At 44.1% G+C, this 16337-nt stretch overlaps 1 protein-coding gene across 1 annotated transcript in view; it reads right to left on the bottom strand.

The window, feature by feature from the left end:
* Positions 1-3219: 3219 nt before the first annotated feature.
* Positions 3220-16337, bottom strand: part of LOC137524662 (uromodulin-like) — a 115120-nt gene continuing 102002 nt past the window's right edge. The window contains exons 12-16 of the mRNA XM_068244785.1: positions 13227-13475; positions 12268-12430; positions 9816-9891; positions 3790-3843; positions 3220-3334 (exon numbers count right to left, since the gene is read on the bottom strand). Of these exons, the coding sequence (XP_068100886.1) occupies positions 3270-3334; positions 3790-3843; positions 9816-9891; positions 12268-12430; positions 13227-13475 (607 nt within the window). The 3' untranslated portion in view covers positions 3220-3269. The remainder of the gene's footprint in view (positions 3335-3789; positions 3844-9815; positions 9892-12267; positions 12431-13226; positions 13476-16337) is intronic.

Genomic DNA, 16337 nt, shown 5'->3' with positions numbered 1-16337 from the left:
CCTACCTAATCTAACCTATACTGGGGGGCACCTATCTAATCTAACCTATACTGGAGGGCACCTACTCAACCTATATTGGGGCAGCTACCTATCTAACCTATCCTGGGGGGCACCTACCTATCTAACCTATTCTGGGGGGCACCTACCTATCTAACCTATCCTGAGGGGCACCTACCTATCTAACCTATACTGGGGCAGCTACCTATCTAACCTATCCTGGGGGGCACCTACCTATCTAACCTATACTGGGGCAGCTACCTATCTAACCTATCCTGGGGGGCACCTACCTATCTAACCTATCCTGGGGGGCACCTACCTATCTAACCTATCCTGGGGGGCACCTACCTATCTAACCTATACTGGGGGCAGCTACCTATCTAACCTATACTGGGGACACCTACCTAACCTATATTGGGGCAGCTACCTATTTAACCTATCCTGGGGGGCACCTACCTATCTAACCTATCCTGGGGGGCACCTACCTATCTAACCTATCCTGGGGGGCAGCTACCTATCTAACCTATACTGGGGACACCTACCTAACCTATATTGGGGCAGCTACCTATTTAACCTATCCTGGGGGGCACCTACCTATCTAACCTATCCTGGGGGGCACCTACCTATCTAACCTATACTGGGGGGCAACTACCTATCTAACCTATACTGGAGGGCACCTACCTAACCCATATTGGGGCAGCTACCTATTTAACCTATCCTGGGGGGCACCTACCTATCTAACCTATCCTGGGGGGCAGCTACCTATCTAACCTATCCTGGGGGGCACCTACCTATCTAACCTATACTGGGGGGCAGCTACCTATCTAACCTATACTGGGGGCACCTACCTAACCTATATTGGGGCAGCTACCTATCTAACCTATCCTGGGGGGCACCTACCTATCTAACCTATACTGGGGGGCAGCTACCTATCTAACCTGGGGGGCAGCTACTAAATCTAACCTATACTGAGGAGGCAGCTACCTAATCGAACCTATACAGGGGGGCACCTACCTATCTAACCTATACTGGGGGGCAGCTACCTATCTAACCTATAGTGGGAGCATTAACTTATCCAACCTGTATTGGGGGCACCTACCTACCTAGCTAGCCTATACAGGTAACAACTATACTGGCTACCTATATTGGAGGCACCTACCTAACTAACCTATACTGGGGGCATCTACCTATCTAACCTATGCTGGGGGCAACTATTCTGGCTACCTATATAAGAGGCACCCACCTAGCTAACCTGTACTGGGGGCACCTACTACCTATCTAATTTATAACGGGGACGCCTGCCTATCTAACCTATACTGGGGGCAACTATACTGGCTACCTATACTGGAGGCACCTACCTGGCTAACCTATACCGGAGGCAACTATACTGGCTCACCTATGCCTGGCTACCTATACTGGGGGGACCTATAGCTGGCTACCTATACTGGGGTACCTATTCTGGGGGAATCTATACTGAGTGCAACTAGACCTGGCTAACCTATACTGCGGGCACCCATACCTTGCTGCGGGGGGGGGGGGGGGCGCAATTTTTACTCCCTCGTCCTGGGTGCATTTTAGCCTAGAAACTGCACTGCCCCAGGGTAAAGCTCAGAGCAAAGGGGAAGTTCCATCGGTAGCGTATTCTTTCACGGGCGAGCGATAATGTCACTGGTCTAAGCAACCTTCTCCTTTGCAAGGTAACCGGAGATAAGTCCGCGTAAATATGGACAGAAGATGGGACTCCAGGCAAATCTTCCAGATCTCTCGCCGCTGCCATAATCTGTTCCTTCATCTCCCCATAGTGCAATTTTAGGATGACATCTCGGGGAGTGTTCGGGGTTTTTGGTTTTCCTAGAGCTCTATGTATGCGATCGAACCGCCACATTTCCGGATCCACTTGCGGTAGTAGTGCAGAGAAGAGGTTGACGGCTACCTACTTAATGGCCTCAAAGGATTCGGGGAGGCCGCGGATGCGAAGGTTAGAGCGCCTGGCTCGATTTTCGTACTCCTCAAGTCTGGATTCCGCAGCCTCGACCCGTGTTTCAAGTGCAGAGATACGCCGCTTGTCATCGGTGAGTGCATCTGCCGCGGAGTCCATGCGGTTCTCGAGGACTCCCACCCTCTGGCCTACCTCATGTAGTTGGCCCGAGATGTCCCTCACTGCCGTGGCTAGCTCGTTTTTGAGCATTTTGCCTATATCGGCTAGTAGCTCCTGCTTGTCCCAGGGAGGGGGTTGCTGGATGTCCTGGGGGGGGGGGGGGGTGTCCGCAAGGAGCCATCCGTCTGACATTGCTTCGTTTTGGTAGAAGGAGGCGAGGTATTGCGTGAGGTCGCGCCATCCACCATCTTGGAGACACTCCTCGTGGAGGCCCGGGAGGAGAGAGAAGCTGGCAAAGTCCCCTGTAAGCGTGATTTCTTGCCTTTTGAAGATCGGTTTCCCTTCTGTGTCATATCATGTGAGCCTGGATGCAAATAGGGGGTCGAACATCAGTGCTAGCTGTAGAAAAAGGGTCTCTTATTCCCGGCCGTCTACGGAGCTCACTCAGGACACATCATGCCTCGTGAGCGCCGCGCATGCGCCCGGTGTTGCGTATCTTTTAGAGCAGAGAGGAAGTTCTGAGTTCAGGTCCACTCTTATTACAACAGAACATCCAAAGTGGGTCTTGACAGGATGTTTGCTACTTACCTGTTCTCTGTTTTCGATGGGCTTCTCTCCATTGCACAGCCCTGTCACCTGTTTGTGGCTCTGACTGCAGCCAGTCGCACAGAGGACAAAGAAGCAGCGCATGCTCTGGCCACTCGCGCTCCCTGTAATTTTCCGCTCCTGCCCAGATGTGCACAGCAACCGAGGCCGATACAGTGTTATGCATTCTTGGCAAGTACCGGTCATACATCAGCGTCATTTCTCAAGTATGCATGCCCAGAACACTATCGGCTGCTGTGCACATTCGGGCAGGAGCGCAAATTACAGGAATTATTTGTTGAATGGGCAGAGCAGTACAACTGAAATGAGCCCATTCAAAACAATGATCGCTAGTCAGAGTGTTGGACAAAATATATACTTTTGGGGGAGGGGGGGCACTTGGTGACAGCAGGCCTAGGGCACTGGAAAGTACAAGTCCGGCCCTGAATGTATAATGTAATTAAGTGTAATATAATGTAGTATAAAGATTTATTTTCGTTTACAAATCATGATCACATTAGAAATATTACGCAGCAGAGATGTAGATTAGATTTGCTCCACCAACAACTGCTGAGCTGCAGGATTCATTTTATAGAACTCTTCCCAGCAGATGGAGAACAAGAAGACCAACAAGAGCCCAGGAGGCACGTGCACCTGAAAAAATGAGAGAAGTGTAAGTCTTTTTACTCAGATTAGTGAGTAGTGTTCATACAGGTGTATCTGGTGTTTCTACATGCCAGACCAATTATACTAAAACTGTTTATAGTGGCATAATGCTAAGCGTGGAATGCAAACCAGGAAGATAATTTCAGTCACATATTAGTCTAAACTATTATAATAATTCTTGAAAGATTAATTTACTGGCTGTATGATTTACAGTCATGCAGACTGACTTGCAGTCATACTCCATTCCATCACGACACAGTTACTTTCATTACAATGAATTGATATGAGAACAGTACTGCATCTCTGCTCTTCTCCCACCTCCCTAGCAAAGCAACTGGCCACTCCCAGATACACATGGAACGCTACATACTACACAATGGACACACCAAAACACTTCAAACTTGTCTCTAATCTAACACTCATCTGAAGATAAACAGACTTACCAATGCCAGCAGTCCCAGATGTTGGAGAAGGTGAAGTAGTAGCAGCAGCACGATCTGCAGCAAAGCAAATACAAGTATATTTTCATTATAAAGATGTGGAAAACATAATACCTGCAAAGACAAGGTCTCACCTACAAGCTGTATGGTGATAATAGTCTTGATTTATTAAGCTTCTCTCAAGCTGGAGAACAATGGAGCACACAGAAACATATAAATAATCCTGACTCTCTCCCAGCATTAAAGATACATTCTTGCTGTAAGAATAGGTGGGCAACATAAATAACAAACATGCTACCATTTCAGCAACACTCGCTTTAGTCCAATTTAAGATTTTTCCACCTAAAATCAAACAATGGCATAGTAACAGGGGTGTAGAGGTGGCGACCGCACAAGTAGGGACCCAAGTGCGGTCGCCACCTCTACACCCCTGTTACGATGCCATCGTTTGATTTTAGGTGGAAACATTTTAGATTGGACTAAAGCGAGTGCTGCTGAAATGGTAGCATGTTTGTTATTTATGTTGCCCACCTATTCTTACAGCAAGAATGTATCTTTAATGCTGGGAGAGAGTCAGGATTATTTATATGTTTCTGTGTGCTCCATTGCTCCACATGGGGGACACAGGTGAGCACATGAGGTCCAGGGGGGACACAGTAATTGAGGAGAAGATCTAAAAGACGCTCCTGGACTATGGATGCAACAGGTTTAGTACATGTTTTTTTCCCTGGCTTTTGCCCTTTAAACCTAGGGGAGTCTTATAGTCCGGAGTGGACTATAAGACTCCCCTAGGTTTAAAGGGCAAAAGCCAGGGAAAAAAAATATGTACTAAACCTGTTGCATCCATAGTCCAGGAGCGTCTTTTAGATCTTCTCCTCAATTACTGTGTCCCCCCTGGACCTCATGTGCTCACCTGTGTCCCCCATGTGTCCTCCTGTGTCCCCTTCTGCCCCCATGTGTCCCCTTCTGTCCTCCATGTGTCCTCTTCTATCCCTCATGTGTCCCCTTCTGTCCTGTGTCTCCTATCTCTCACTGTTCCCTCAGTGCCGGCTTCTGAAGATTGTGTCATCAGCAGAAGCTAGGGGTGCAGTGAGAGACAGGAGAGGTCACTGATCACCGCTGGAGCCATGGTTGAGGTGAGCCATGCTGCCGCTGCATATACTTATACACGGGGAGTGGAGAAGGGCGCACGGGGTGCAGAGGAGGAGGACACAAGGAGAGGCGCTAAGCTTGTACTGAGAACGTATGAGTCGATTGTACTCCAATTTTATTGCCTGATGAAGTGGGATGTGCCCACGAAACGCGTTGCATCTATCCAGAGTATGTAAATAAATCGCTTTTGTTGAATTAAGCAACATTTTTCTGTGTCTACTTTGGGGAGGTAGTCCACCACTAACCTCCCATTGTTCTCTTTTAAAACATTTTATCCTACTTTTATACTTTTGGGGCCTCTGTACAGGGAGTCCAAGACATTGCAGCGGGTCAGCGATTTGTATAGGCGGAGGTTCGTAAGTTGGGGACTATATTTGGCATATAAGACGCAGGGACTTTTTCTTCCCATTTTAGGGGGAGAAAAAGTGCATCTTATATGCCAAAAAATACAGTAATTCTTACACTTAGGCAGAAAATTCTACGTTAGGATCTTTTCTGGCTGCCCAGGAAGTGGAATTCCTGTGGGCAAACACAAAATTTAGCACAGGGCTAATCAGATTCATAAATTCTTATCATGAATTACCTGACAGCTGTTTATCAGTTGTTGATTAATCATTGCTCTTCTATATATGATAATTATTAGCTGTATTCTCACATTGCACAGCAATAGAAATTGCACTACACATCTCTCTGTATGTGCTCTCTATAGCATTCATTATTAGCTCATCATCATTCCCCTCCTCCTGCTTACAATGCTTTCACACTGAATTACAAACTACCCAGCAAGCTCATGGTGAACCAGAGCTCATTAGAGTGTGTAAGGGACTACAAAGGACCAAAAAGCCTTCTTACTAAAATGTTAAGCAAAACAAAAGTTTGCCTTTTTTTAAAAAGAAGGTATTTGCGATAATTCAGGTGGAAGTGAGCATATGATGTCTCCCACGATGCATCACTGCTGAAAATGCAAATTATCCCTTGTTGTCCCTCTAAGCTAGCCAGACCTCCAGAACCGCTGGATTGCAATGATGTGTCCGCTTGTTAATTGTACAGGGTCACAATAATCCAACATGCATACAGACTGTTTCAGATTGGATGATCCTCATCAGTGCATGGCATGGATTAATGTGGCTCTATGGGGTAGTACTTGAAACACCCAGAGTTACAGACTACCCAGCAAGCTCATGGTGAACCAGAGCTCATTGGAGTGTGTAAGGGGCGACAAAGGACCAAAAAGCCTCTTTCACACTGCAGCCCTCCCTGGAGAAGAGATTTTGGTGTTCTGTACCATGCAATGGATACTTGCTGGTCATAACTGTCTAAACCACATTCCTGAAACAAGCATGCAGCTAACCTTGTTAGATTTTCATAGACATTTGATCTGCATGCTTGTTCAGGGCCTGCCAGGCAACGTGCATTATTTAAAAGGAAACAAACATGCCAGCCTCCATATCATTCTCACCTCAGATTCCCTTTTAAATAAAGATGCATTTTTGCTATATTGTGTTCTTATATTGAGTACTTTTTTAACCTAGAACTGTAAAATTGAAGAACATATTTTAAATGGTAAAATGTGGAAGAAGGGGTTAATAAGATGGACTTGAAATGTATTGTTACACAAACTGCTTTGAAAGTTAACAGTATTAAAATCATCTTTCCAGCTCAGCCAAATAATAACAAACTATGTGTCAAGATCTCTCCTGTAACATGTCCTGTCAGTTGCAGTGGAACTGCAACCGGGCAGTTCTGATTTCTCTGCTTGCATTCGGTTGTTTAGTTTTGATTTGCAATGGGTGTCATTGTCATCTACAATCATTCTGCAGTTCAGAGCAGCTCAGGATGCTGTCATGAATCCATCTATGGCTTGCTGCAGTTAAACTGCAGCCAGATAGCTCTGAATCCCCTACATGCATGTTGCTGCATAATATTGCATGCATTTGTAATGAGAGTCCTTTCCATCCACAGTCAGGCCTGGAACCCACTACAAAACGCTATCGCTAATCGCAATCGCTAGTGTTTTGTATGAGCAGTTTGTAAGCGATTAGCGATTAGCGTTTTAAAATCTGATTGATCCTTTCAATTAATTTTGTTACAGTGTGCAGTAACTTCAAAACGCTAGCAAAATCGCTCCATGCAGGTTTTGATGAGCTATTACGCCCGCGATTATATACTTTACATTGAAGCGCAAACGCTAACAAAATCCTGCATGTCCTGCGTTTGCGATTTTGCTAATCACAATCGCTTCTGTGGAATTTGCACCATCCATTTACATTGGCAGAGCGTTTAGGGAAATCGCTAGCGATTTATCACGCTCCCTAAACGCTCAAAAAATCGCTCTAGTGGGTTCCAGCCCTAAGACTTTAGCCTTCAATCAAACTAGCACAGGATTGAGTGATTACTATTCAGCTGTGTGGGCATTTGCATGCCTGCTCTCACTGGGTGATGTTCATAGAAAGTCTCCTCCTCCTCTCACACCTTGCCTTTCATAGCATTCAGCTATGTCTAAAGGTGGCCACACACCATTCAATTTTTTAAATATCTGTTCAATTTAAGAATTGCAATATATTTTTCTGACTGATTGTAACATTTCAAAAATATGACCAATGTACCAAACACCTATGTTTAATTTTATTGTATCGTGTGTGGCCACCTTTAAAGAGAATGCGAGGCGGATCTTCGGGGGGCAGATGGGACACAGAGCCATGTTCTCTGCCTAATGACATGTCTCTGTGTCCCCCAACCGCTGCTCTCTCCCCCCCACTGCCACGCTATAGCCCCCCCCCCCCCCCCCCCTAAGTTTAGCGACACAATTTGTCACAAACTCAGAGGTAAACAGAGGGGAGAGGAATTGCCTGTTTAAAACGCCCGCCAGGGACGTTCTTACAGGGTTTCTTGAGCTGCCATTAGGCAGCTCTCTCTTGGCCGCCCCTCCTGCCGCTTCCCCGCCTTTCTGCATACTATGAGAGACAACACAGTCTCTCAGCACAGCGTCGTGACCCAGGGGTCACGCAAATGAAAGTGGGCCATTGCGCCCCACAGGAGCGGTGGGGAGCTGCGTTTTTTGCGCTATCTCATCCGCTCAGCCCTGCGGATCAGGTAGCCTACTTTTTTAAAATATTTTTTTAGCCCACCTCTGGCTCTCTTTAACCTCCTGAGCGTTACGCCACCCAGGAGGTGATGCAACTTTGTGCCCCCCGCTGAATAAATGTGCTGTAATACCTGCAAAACCTTCTACTAGCACTAGGCTAACTAGTAAATGTCTGCTGCACCCTCCGATCCCTGCCGCTCCCCTGTTTATACATTATCCCACCTGGATCCAGCGATCGGCGCAGCATCCCTGGACAGCTCCCGTCTTCACTATGGGGAGGATCGCACATGACGTCATGTGCAAACCCGATTCTCCCCATAGAGAGACCAGAGCTGTGCAGGGAGGCTGCGCGATCGCTGGATCCAGGTGGGGTAATGTATAAACGGGGGGATCGTGGGGGATCGCAGGGGAGCGGAGGGTGCAGGACACATTTACAAGCTAGCCTAGTGCTAGCAGAAGGTTTTGCAGGTATTACAGCACATTTATTCAGCGGGGGGCACTCAGGAGGACAGATAGCGGTATGCCCGACACAGTGTCGGGCATACCGCTAAGGAGGTTAAGGGCCTGTTCCACTACAAGCAGATTGGATGCAGAATGGATGCAGAAAAACTGACTCCAATAAATGCCTATGAGCCTGTTTCCACTAAACGCGATTTTTCTGATGCAGATTTTCCCATAGACATTCATTGGAGTCAGTTTTTCTGCATCCATTCTACATCCAATCTGCGTGTAGTGGAAAGAGGCTTAGCTGCTTGATGGGTCCCTCATTTGAAGTGTGAATTATATTGCTTGCCTTGATTGCTTGGATGTCCGCTGTAACTCCACAGGTCCTTGCAGACCTGCTAGCCTGGACGCTGCCATCACTACAGTTGGTTATTGGCTTGCGTTCCAGCTAGTTCTGATCCTGTGGATATTACTATACCTGCGTTTGCTATTAGTTACGCTCCTTCCTGTTTGTCTTGTCTGTGCCTGTGTGGATGTTTGCTATCGCTGGGGCAGCGACAAGCATTCCTTCTGTCTGTCTGTTGTCTGTCCCTGTTTACTCAGTGTGGTGGACATCAGATGCTCAGCGCTGCGGTCGCGCTAAACAACCATTGTGTCTCGTTTATTGTGGCGGTTATCAGAAGCTGAGAGCTGCGGTCGCTCTGAGAAATCTTGCTCTCTAGTTCATAGCTCCTGCTATAATCGGTGTTATCTCCTCCATGGGTGCGATACTTACTATTACCTGATATCACCCAGCTGCATTTGTAAGCTCTGGTGGTACTTTTGTCTTCCTGGCCTCAGTCTCTATACCTTTCAAGCTGTAGTCTTGCAGGGTAACCGTAGTCGGGTAGGCACACTGGCCTCCTGTTCACGCGGGGGTTTGGCGTATAGGTGAAGAGTGTGGTATCAGATTGGGGTATAGAGGCTAAAGGAAGACGAGAGATCTGTCAGGCCTTACACTATGAGTTCAGAGACATAATAAACCATGCTTTCCTGCAGCCATGGCAACAACAGTCCACTGTTTGTAAATGTATATACTCTATGGTTTTGGGGTTTTTTGCATCCATATTTCCCTATGCAGTGACTGCTTTATTCATGCAGTTCAGTGTACTCAAAGCTGCAGGGAATGTATCAAGCCAAATGTGTGCTCACAGCTCATGTGCAACCACACAGTTCATTTCCCCTAGAGCTGTGAAAGCTAAAGCTAGGGAATACACAGATCATGTTTGGAATGCCTACTGAAAAAAATGTGAATTTCCAGAAAAGTGGATCACCACTTTGAATCCTGTTTGCATAACAGTAAACTTACCTTGGATAATTGGACCCAAACTCACACTGTAGCTTGGATCAGAAGATCTACTTTCAGACCTCATGCCAGAGCACACCTGCAATATATTGGATAAGTCACGCGTTTCACAATATGCCTGGATATTTTAACAATAGAAATACAGATACACGAGGCAACACAGTCTCTGTAGTCTTTCCTCAATGTTAAAGGAAAACTCAGTGAAGGTGCATTTAATACATCCACTCTACCCAAAAAAGTTTAATATGTTTCTATAACTGTTGGAGACATTTTTCAGTTTCTTTCTGGACAGTAAGGCTTCTTTCCACATAAGACGTTGCGTTAGATGACACGTTAAGGTCACATAACGTGCCCCCAACACAACGCCTGGTGGTGTTGGAGCAGGACACTACCAAAAGCCGCATTAAAAGCAGCTCTTGGTGCGCCTGCTCTGTCGGATGCGCTGCGGAGACCACGTGAGCGGAGCTCTTCGCATCACGTGGTCCCGTCAGCCAATCAGCAGCCGCTCCTGGAAGTAAACACTGCAAGTGCAGTGAGTATAAAGTAGCCATGTGCCTGGCTACGTAGCGGCCTCTCCCCGCCTCCTCTCCGCCCACAAAATAAAAAAAAACACCCATACTGAGCATGTGCAAATAGTCTAACGTGGCTTAAGCCGCTAGAACGCACAGTATGCTGCTCTTCAAACGAACGTGCAGCGTTACTGTGTAACACAACGTGGGCACTGTGAACAGCCCATTGATTTTTCATTACTGTGCGGTGGGGTGCGTTACAGGCTGCACTAACGTGTGCCTGTAATGTCCCACTGTGAAAGCAGCCTTAGTGATGGAAATTTTCACAAATGAGGCACAGGACACCAATGAGAATTCAAAGTATTTTTTAATCACTTACACCCAATCTGAAACTAAAGTATTTTCATTTTCAGAAATAAGGCTAATGGTGGCCATACACGGTACAATAAAAACGTTCGATTTTCCCGTTTATTCGATCTAAATGATCGAATTGAATGAAAGTTGGAAAAAAAAATTTCGATCAAGAAATTCGAACGATTATCCCGTTTTTTCGGGAAAAATGATTGGACATGCTGGAAAAATCTTTATATTCGATCTAATGGAATAATCGAACTAAATTATCTAATTAAAAAATTGTACCATGTATGGCCACCATTAAATTTGTATATTTTGTTTTTTTAACAAATCTATAACAATACAAAGAAACTGAATTACAATAATGGTAGATAAAAGTCCTTGAAAAAAATATGTAACTGTGTAGTTGCATATTCTGGTACATTCAGAAACTTACTTAACTAATAATCCATAGCTAGGCACTGAAAAAAAAATATACGGAAGCCCTAGTTGTCAGCCTAAGGCACCAGCATATACCCATTATATCTGCCAGGCAAGAGGTTTTATGGCTGTACTTCCTGCATTGATGATTATATTATAGTTTGATTAGGTCCTGGCTGGAGAGAAACTGTCACTTGCATACCTGAAAGTTTAACCCTTTCAGGCTAAAAAAGAAAAATAAGAACTCAGGCTAGTTATTTGTATGCTTGGTACTGTACATACAAATGTAATTCTCATCATGTCACATGTCACCTCGGGTTCACTTAAAAATGTAAACATTTTTGAAGGAATTCATAGAGGCGCTATGCAAAACTTTATAGTACAGAATAATCTAATTTCAGCTCATCAACATGAGTTTACTAAAGGCAGGTCTTGTCTCACCAACACCAACATTCTCAGCTTTAATGAAGTGCTGAATGCACATTTAGATTGTGGGAAAGCTATAGATGTAGTGTACTTAGACTTTGCAAAGGCTTTTGACACTGTGGATATGCAGCCCATAACTTTGCAGAAATTGCATAAGATATAAGATAAATGGTTTACAGCTATTAACATCAAACTAGGAGAAGGACTTGGGATTACTAGTAAACAACAAGTTAAACATTGTATACAATGCCGAGCAGTAGAAGTTGTTAAATGTTTTTGAATAGTTTATCCCAGGAAGTAGTTATGACAAATTATATATTTTCATTTAAAAGAGGTATGGATGTTTTCCTTGCATTGAAGGACATCCACAGCTTTAACTACTAGTTAATTCCCAGCAGAGTTGATCCAGGGATTTTATCTGACTGCTACCCTGAAGGAATATATCCTCTTTAACGGTTAACTGGCCCAAGCCTTGTAGGGGTATTTTTTGCCTTCCTTTGGATCAAGTGGGATATATGGAGGGTTTTTATTCTGGTTGGACTCGATGGACAAATGTCTTTTTTCAACCAAACTATGTAAAAAAGCTTAGGCATTACACTGTTGCCTCTTTTTCCCTCAACATCTATAAGGATTGTTGTTTCTACTAAAAGTTATGTTAAAATGATACTACAAGCCATTTATTCATAACTGACCACATTTTAAAACTGCAATGCTGAAAATCATGTAGTGGTGTACATTGTACTTACTTGTGTGCATGGTCCACTAGTGACGTCACACAGGCTTATAGCACAGTGCATGTAGACATATTTATAGCTGCCAATAAATTGAAAGATTTGCACTGCGAATGTAGCTTGCCGTGAGGCACCATTACCCGAAACAGTGATTGTTGTGTCTTGTTTATTTGGACAGCTATAGATGAACATGAGAACAGCAATAAAAATATATTAGAATGGGAAAAACACATATAAAAAACAGAGTACCAGAGAATGATAGTAAATACTATAGCACTACTAACTGCAAATGGACTCATGAAATGATCACTTGAGACAGATAGCAGAAAGCTAGTCTCTTGAGTAGCTGTGAGTCTCAAGATGTTTTCACTGTAGGAGTATGCATGCAACTGTAACACATGTAATTGCATAAATTCTACTTAAGGAGGAACTTTAACCCAGAATTGAACTTAGACTTTCTCAATTAGATTATCAGGGACATCTTTATGGTTGATATTGTGGTGAAACCCCTTCCACATTGTGATGCCAGGGCCATGATCCTAATGAGTCTGACAGTTTGAGTCTGACAGTTATGAGTCTGACAATTATGAGTCTGACAGTTTGCTGTCAGTGAACCTCTTTGCATTGTGGGAAATAACAGCTTTTTTCAACTGCCAAGCAATATCTCCCTCTGTGCATAGAACTCTCAGTAAAGAACATTCATACAGATCACCTGGTAGAACTAAAGATGTCTCCGCCAGTGGTACATTTCAGGACGTAAATAAGAGAGAGGAAAGATTTTACAATGGGCAAACACTGACTAAATACAATAATCTATAAATAAATATGGCAAAAATAAGCAATTGTATTCATTACCTTATATCCATTACAGTTCATCTTTAACTCATTTTTTGAAATCTTAACTATGGTCTTATAGGACCCAAATGAGAGATTCAACATTCTTGAACTGGAATACATCGTCATATTCTGTATACCTGTCCTTGATGATGTAATATTTTAAAGGGTCCTCAGGGTTGGCTGATGGGGTTGCATAGCAGTTTTTCATCACCAGAGTGTATTGAGAAGGGTCTCCTCCTTGTATGAATGCTCCAACAAACAGCATAGCCTTATTCGTCAGTGTCACTTCTGATGATGAACTATAGGGAGAAGTGTAGCTGCCGTCTTTATAAAGAGCCATGTATGCTTTGAATTGTCCAGTTCCTCCAAGACTGATATTTGTGGAGCTAAAAAGAGAAACAACTTTAAGATCGTATATATAGTCAAGACAACAAAAAGTAATTTATAGCTACTCTGACAAAATCATCCATACATGCTACATTTGTAGAAGACATTTATGATTGCTTACCTACTGCCTACATTTACTGAATTTTTCATTTCACTCCATCCACAAACAACAACGGTGTAATATCCATAAAAACGAGGAACACCAAGAGCCCCAATAGTGTAATATGTATTGGTAAATGGTTACTAGATAGAATAAATATTAATACTCACAAACCAGGGTTACCATTAGGCAACCACTGTAAAGGCAGGTGGGGAGATTTTCCTGACCCATCTCAGAAAGAAGAAGTCGCTCTCTGTAGATGAGAAAAAGGGGGTTCAACCCTCCACCCAGGGTAGACTCAATATTATGCAGGAGAACAGAGGCACCAAAAGGGTAAAAGGAAGCTAAATGAGCTTAAAGAGTATCTGTATTCACAAAATGAAGTATAAACAAACATCCCTGCCTGTTTGGGGTCATCTCCTAGCCCTCTCTGTAATATTTTCACTGCTCTCCGCTGCAATAAAGAGGGTAAAAAACAGTTTTATAAACTGTTTTGTAAACAGAAAGATAGCCACCTAAACAGGAAGTACATCAGCAGAGCAGTGAACTTAGTTAATACACAGTGAGTACACAGAGAATTCAGTGAGTTATGCTGGGCATACATGGGTCGTTTTTTTTGTTATCAATCGAGCCTCTGATGCCTCGATTGATAATATCCGACGTGTCCGATGACCCGGCGGATCAATTCCACGCTCGATCCCCGCGGGCGGACACCAGCGGAAAACAAGTGGAAGATAAGGAAGCGCCCGCGGGGACGAGCGGGAATCGATCCAGGCGCGCGCGGGGACGAGCGGGGACACGGCGGTAGTCAATCCAGCGGCTAATCAAGTCGCAAAAACGACCCGTGTATGCCCAGCATTACACATTGAATTCAGTCTCCAGAGGTTATGTGCAAGTTTTGAAAGAGCTCTGTGTCAATGAAGCATGACAAGCTGTGTCTTTAGAGCCTGGAGTCTCGGCTCTGCACTCGTGTCAGCCTGACAGGCAGCTTCCTCCTCAGCCAGCTATTCTTTGTTCAGTTTATCAGTCTGTGTTTATCAGCCTCACAGATAGCAGACAAGCTGACAGTGAGAGCAGGGACATTGTCTGTGAGGAATAAACATCAAACGAGCACTGGAGGGGCGTGGAAGGGGTTAACTTGTTCACATTACTGAAGAGTTGGCAGTCTTTCAGACACAGGCGACAAATCCCACGACAGGGGAAAGATAAGTTGATTTATTACAGAGACAGTGCAAGTAGAAAGTGCTGCAGTAAGCCAGATCAAAATGGAACAGCCTTGGGAACTTGTAGGATAGGAGAAATATTGCTAAAAATTTTGGTACAGAGTCTCTTTAAAAACCAAATTTTGGGTAAATAGAGGAGGTAGTGGTGGACTTACCTCCTCCAAGTAGACACACAACGACTGTAGTAAAGACAGTCAATATATTTTAATAGCATATGTGGTCAGTAGAAGAGCCAGGCTCTTCTACTGACCACATATGCTATTGCTCCGTTTTTATTGCCTGATGAAGTGGGATCAAACCTGCGAAACGCGTTGCATATTTGGAGTTCATAAATAAAATATATTAACTGTCTTTACTACAGTCGTTGTGTGTCTACTTGGAGGAAGTAAGTCCACCACTACCCCCTCTATTTACGAAGAATTTGGTTTTAAAGCTCATTTAGCTTCCTTTTATCCTTTTGCCGCCTCTGTTCTCCTGAATAAGTGTAATATCCATGTTAGTTTGTGTTTCTAATAGACCATGGCTAAATAAATGGTTTGACTTTCAGGGCTGGTTCCTACCAAAACATCTTTTTAAGGTATGGATATCATGGGACAGATAGAATCATAGTAAGCTAGCGGCTGGTAACCATATTCCGGGTTGGGGAGAAGTTCCTAGTTACTCTGTCCCAGTGACCACTTTGGTTTTAATTACCAAAACAGTTCATAAAAGGTAGCAATTGTTCAAGCTCTTCCCCTCACTACCCAATGTACTAATCTGTAACAGATATGAGATTATCAGCAGTATACTAGCACAGTTAATAATAATATTTAATAATAATAAAATCTTACACAATCACTGCTCACAATGGAAATCTAATTTATCTGAATGAGAACAATTACTGTACTGTTAGTAAATAAAAAGCTGTGTAATATTCCTGAAATTCAAGCGCAACTATGCCAAAAATAGAACAAGTCACATTCTAATGTAAGTCAGGTTGATAAGTAAACATCAACAGTGTAAAGAAGCAAAGTGGTGGAGAGAATATGTTTTCTATGAACACAAAGTGCTTAGAACTGAAACTCTGATTTAAACAGCCATGTCAGGAAATCAACTAGTCAGCAAGGCAATCAGATGAGACCATGTGACTCTGAAACTAAGTAGAAAAATAGAAAGTGAGTACGGTTTGCAGAATTACTGTAGAAAGGGTATAGAAGAGGGATGCAATAGAGGCAGAGACAAGAGTGGAACATAAAATAGCTGACAAGGTCCTGTTGATCTTGGCGCCAGTGATTAGTGTGGGCACTCCTGAGGCGTGGAGTCTAAGTGGGCACGGGTCTTCACCATTGCACTCTGCAATGGATGATGGGCTACCACCCCTAGGGGATGATGGACTTCTTTGCCTGGTGCCCATCAGGTTATGACCCCCAGGGCTGGCAGACAAGTGACGAAAGGAACAGGAGGGGCTAATCCTAAAATATGGGAAGGAAATCTAATAATCTACCTGATGGAAAGTAGGGCTAGTGATAGTGGGAACTAGACTGGCTGACAGGCAGCAA

This window comes from Hyperolius riggenbachi, chromosome 7 (genome assembly GCF_040937935.1).
Source record: "Hyperolius riggenbachi isolate aHypRig1 chromosome 7, aHypRig1.pri, whole genome shotgun sequence".
NCBI lineage: Eukaryota > Metazoa > Chordata > Amphibia > Anura > Hyperoliidae > Hyperolius > Hyperolius riggenbachi.
This window is presented reverse-complemented; position numbering and strand designations above follow the sequence as displayed.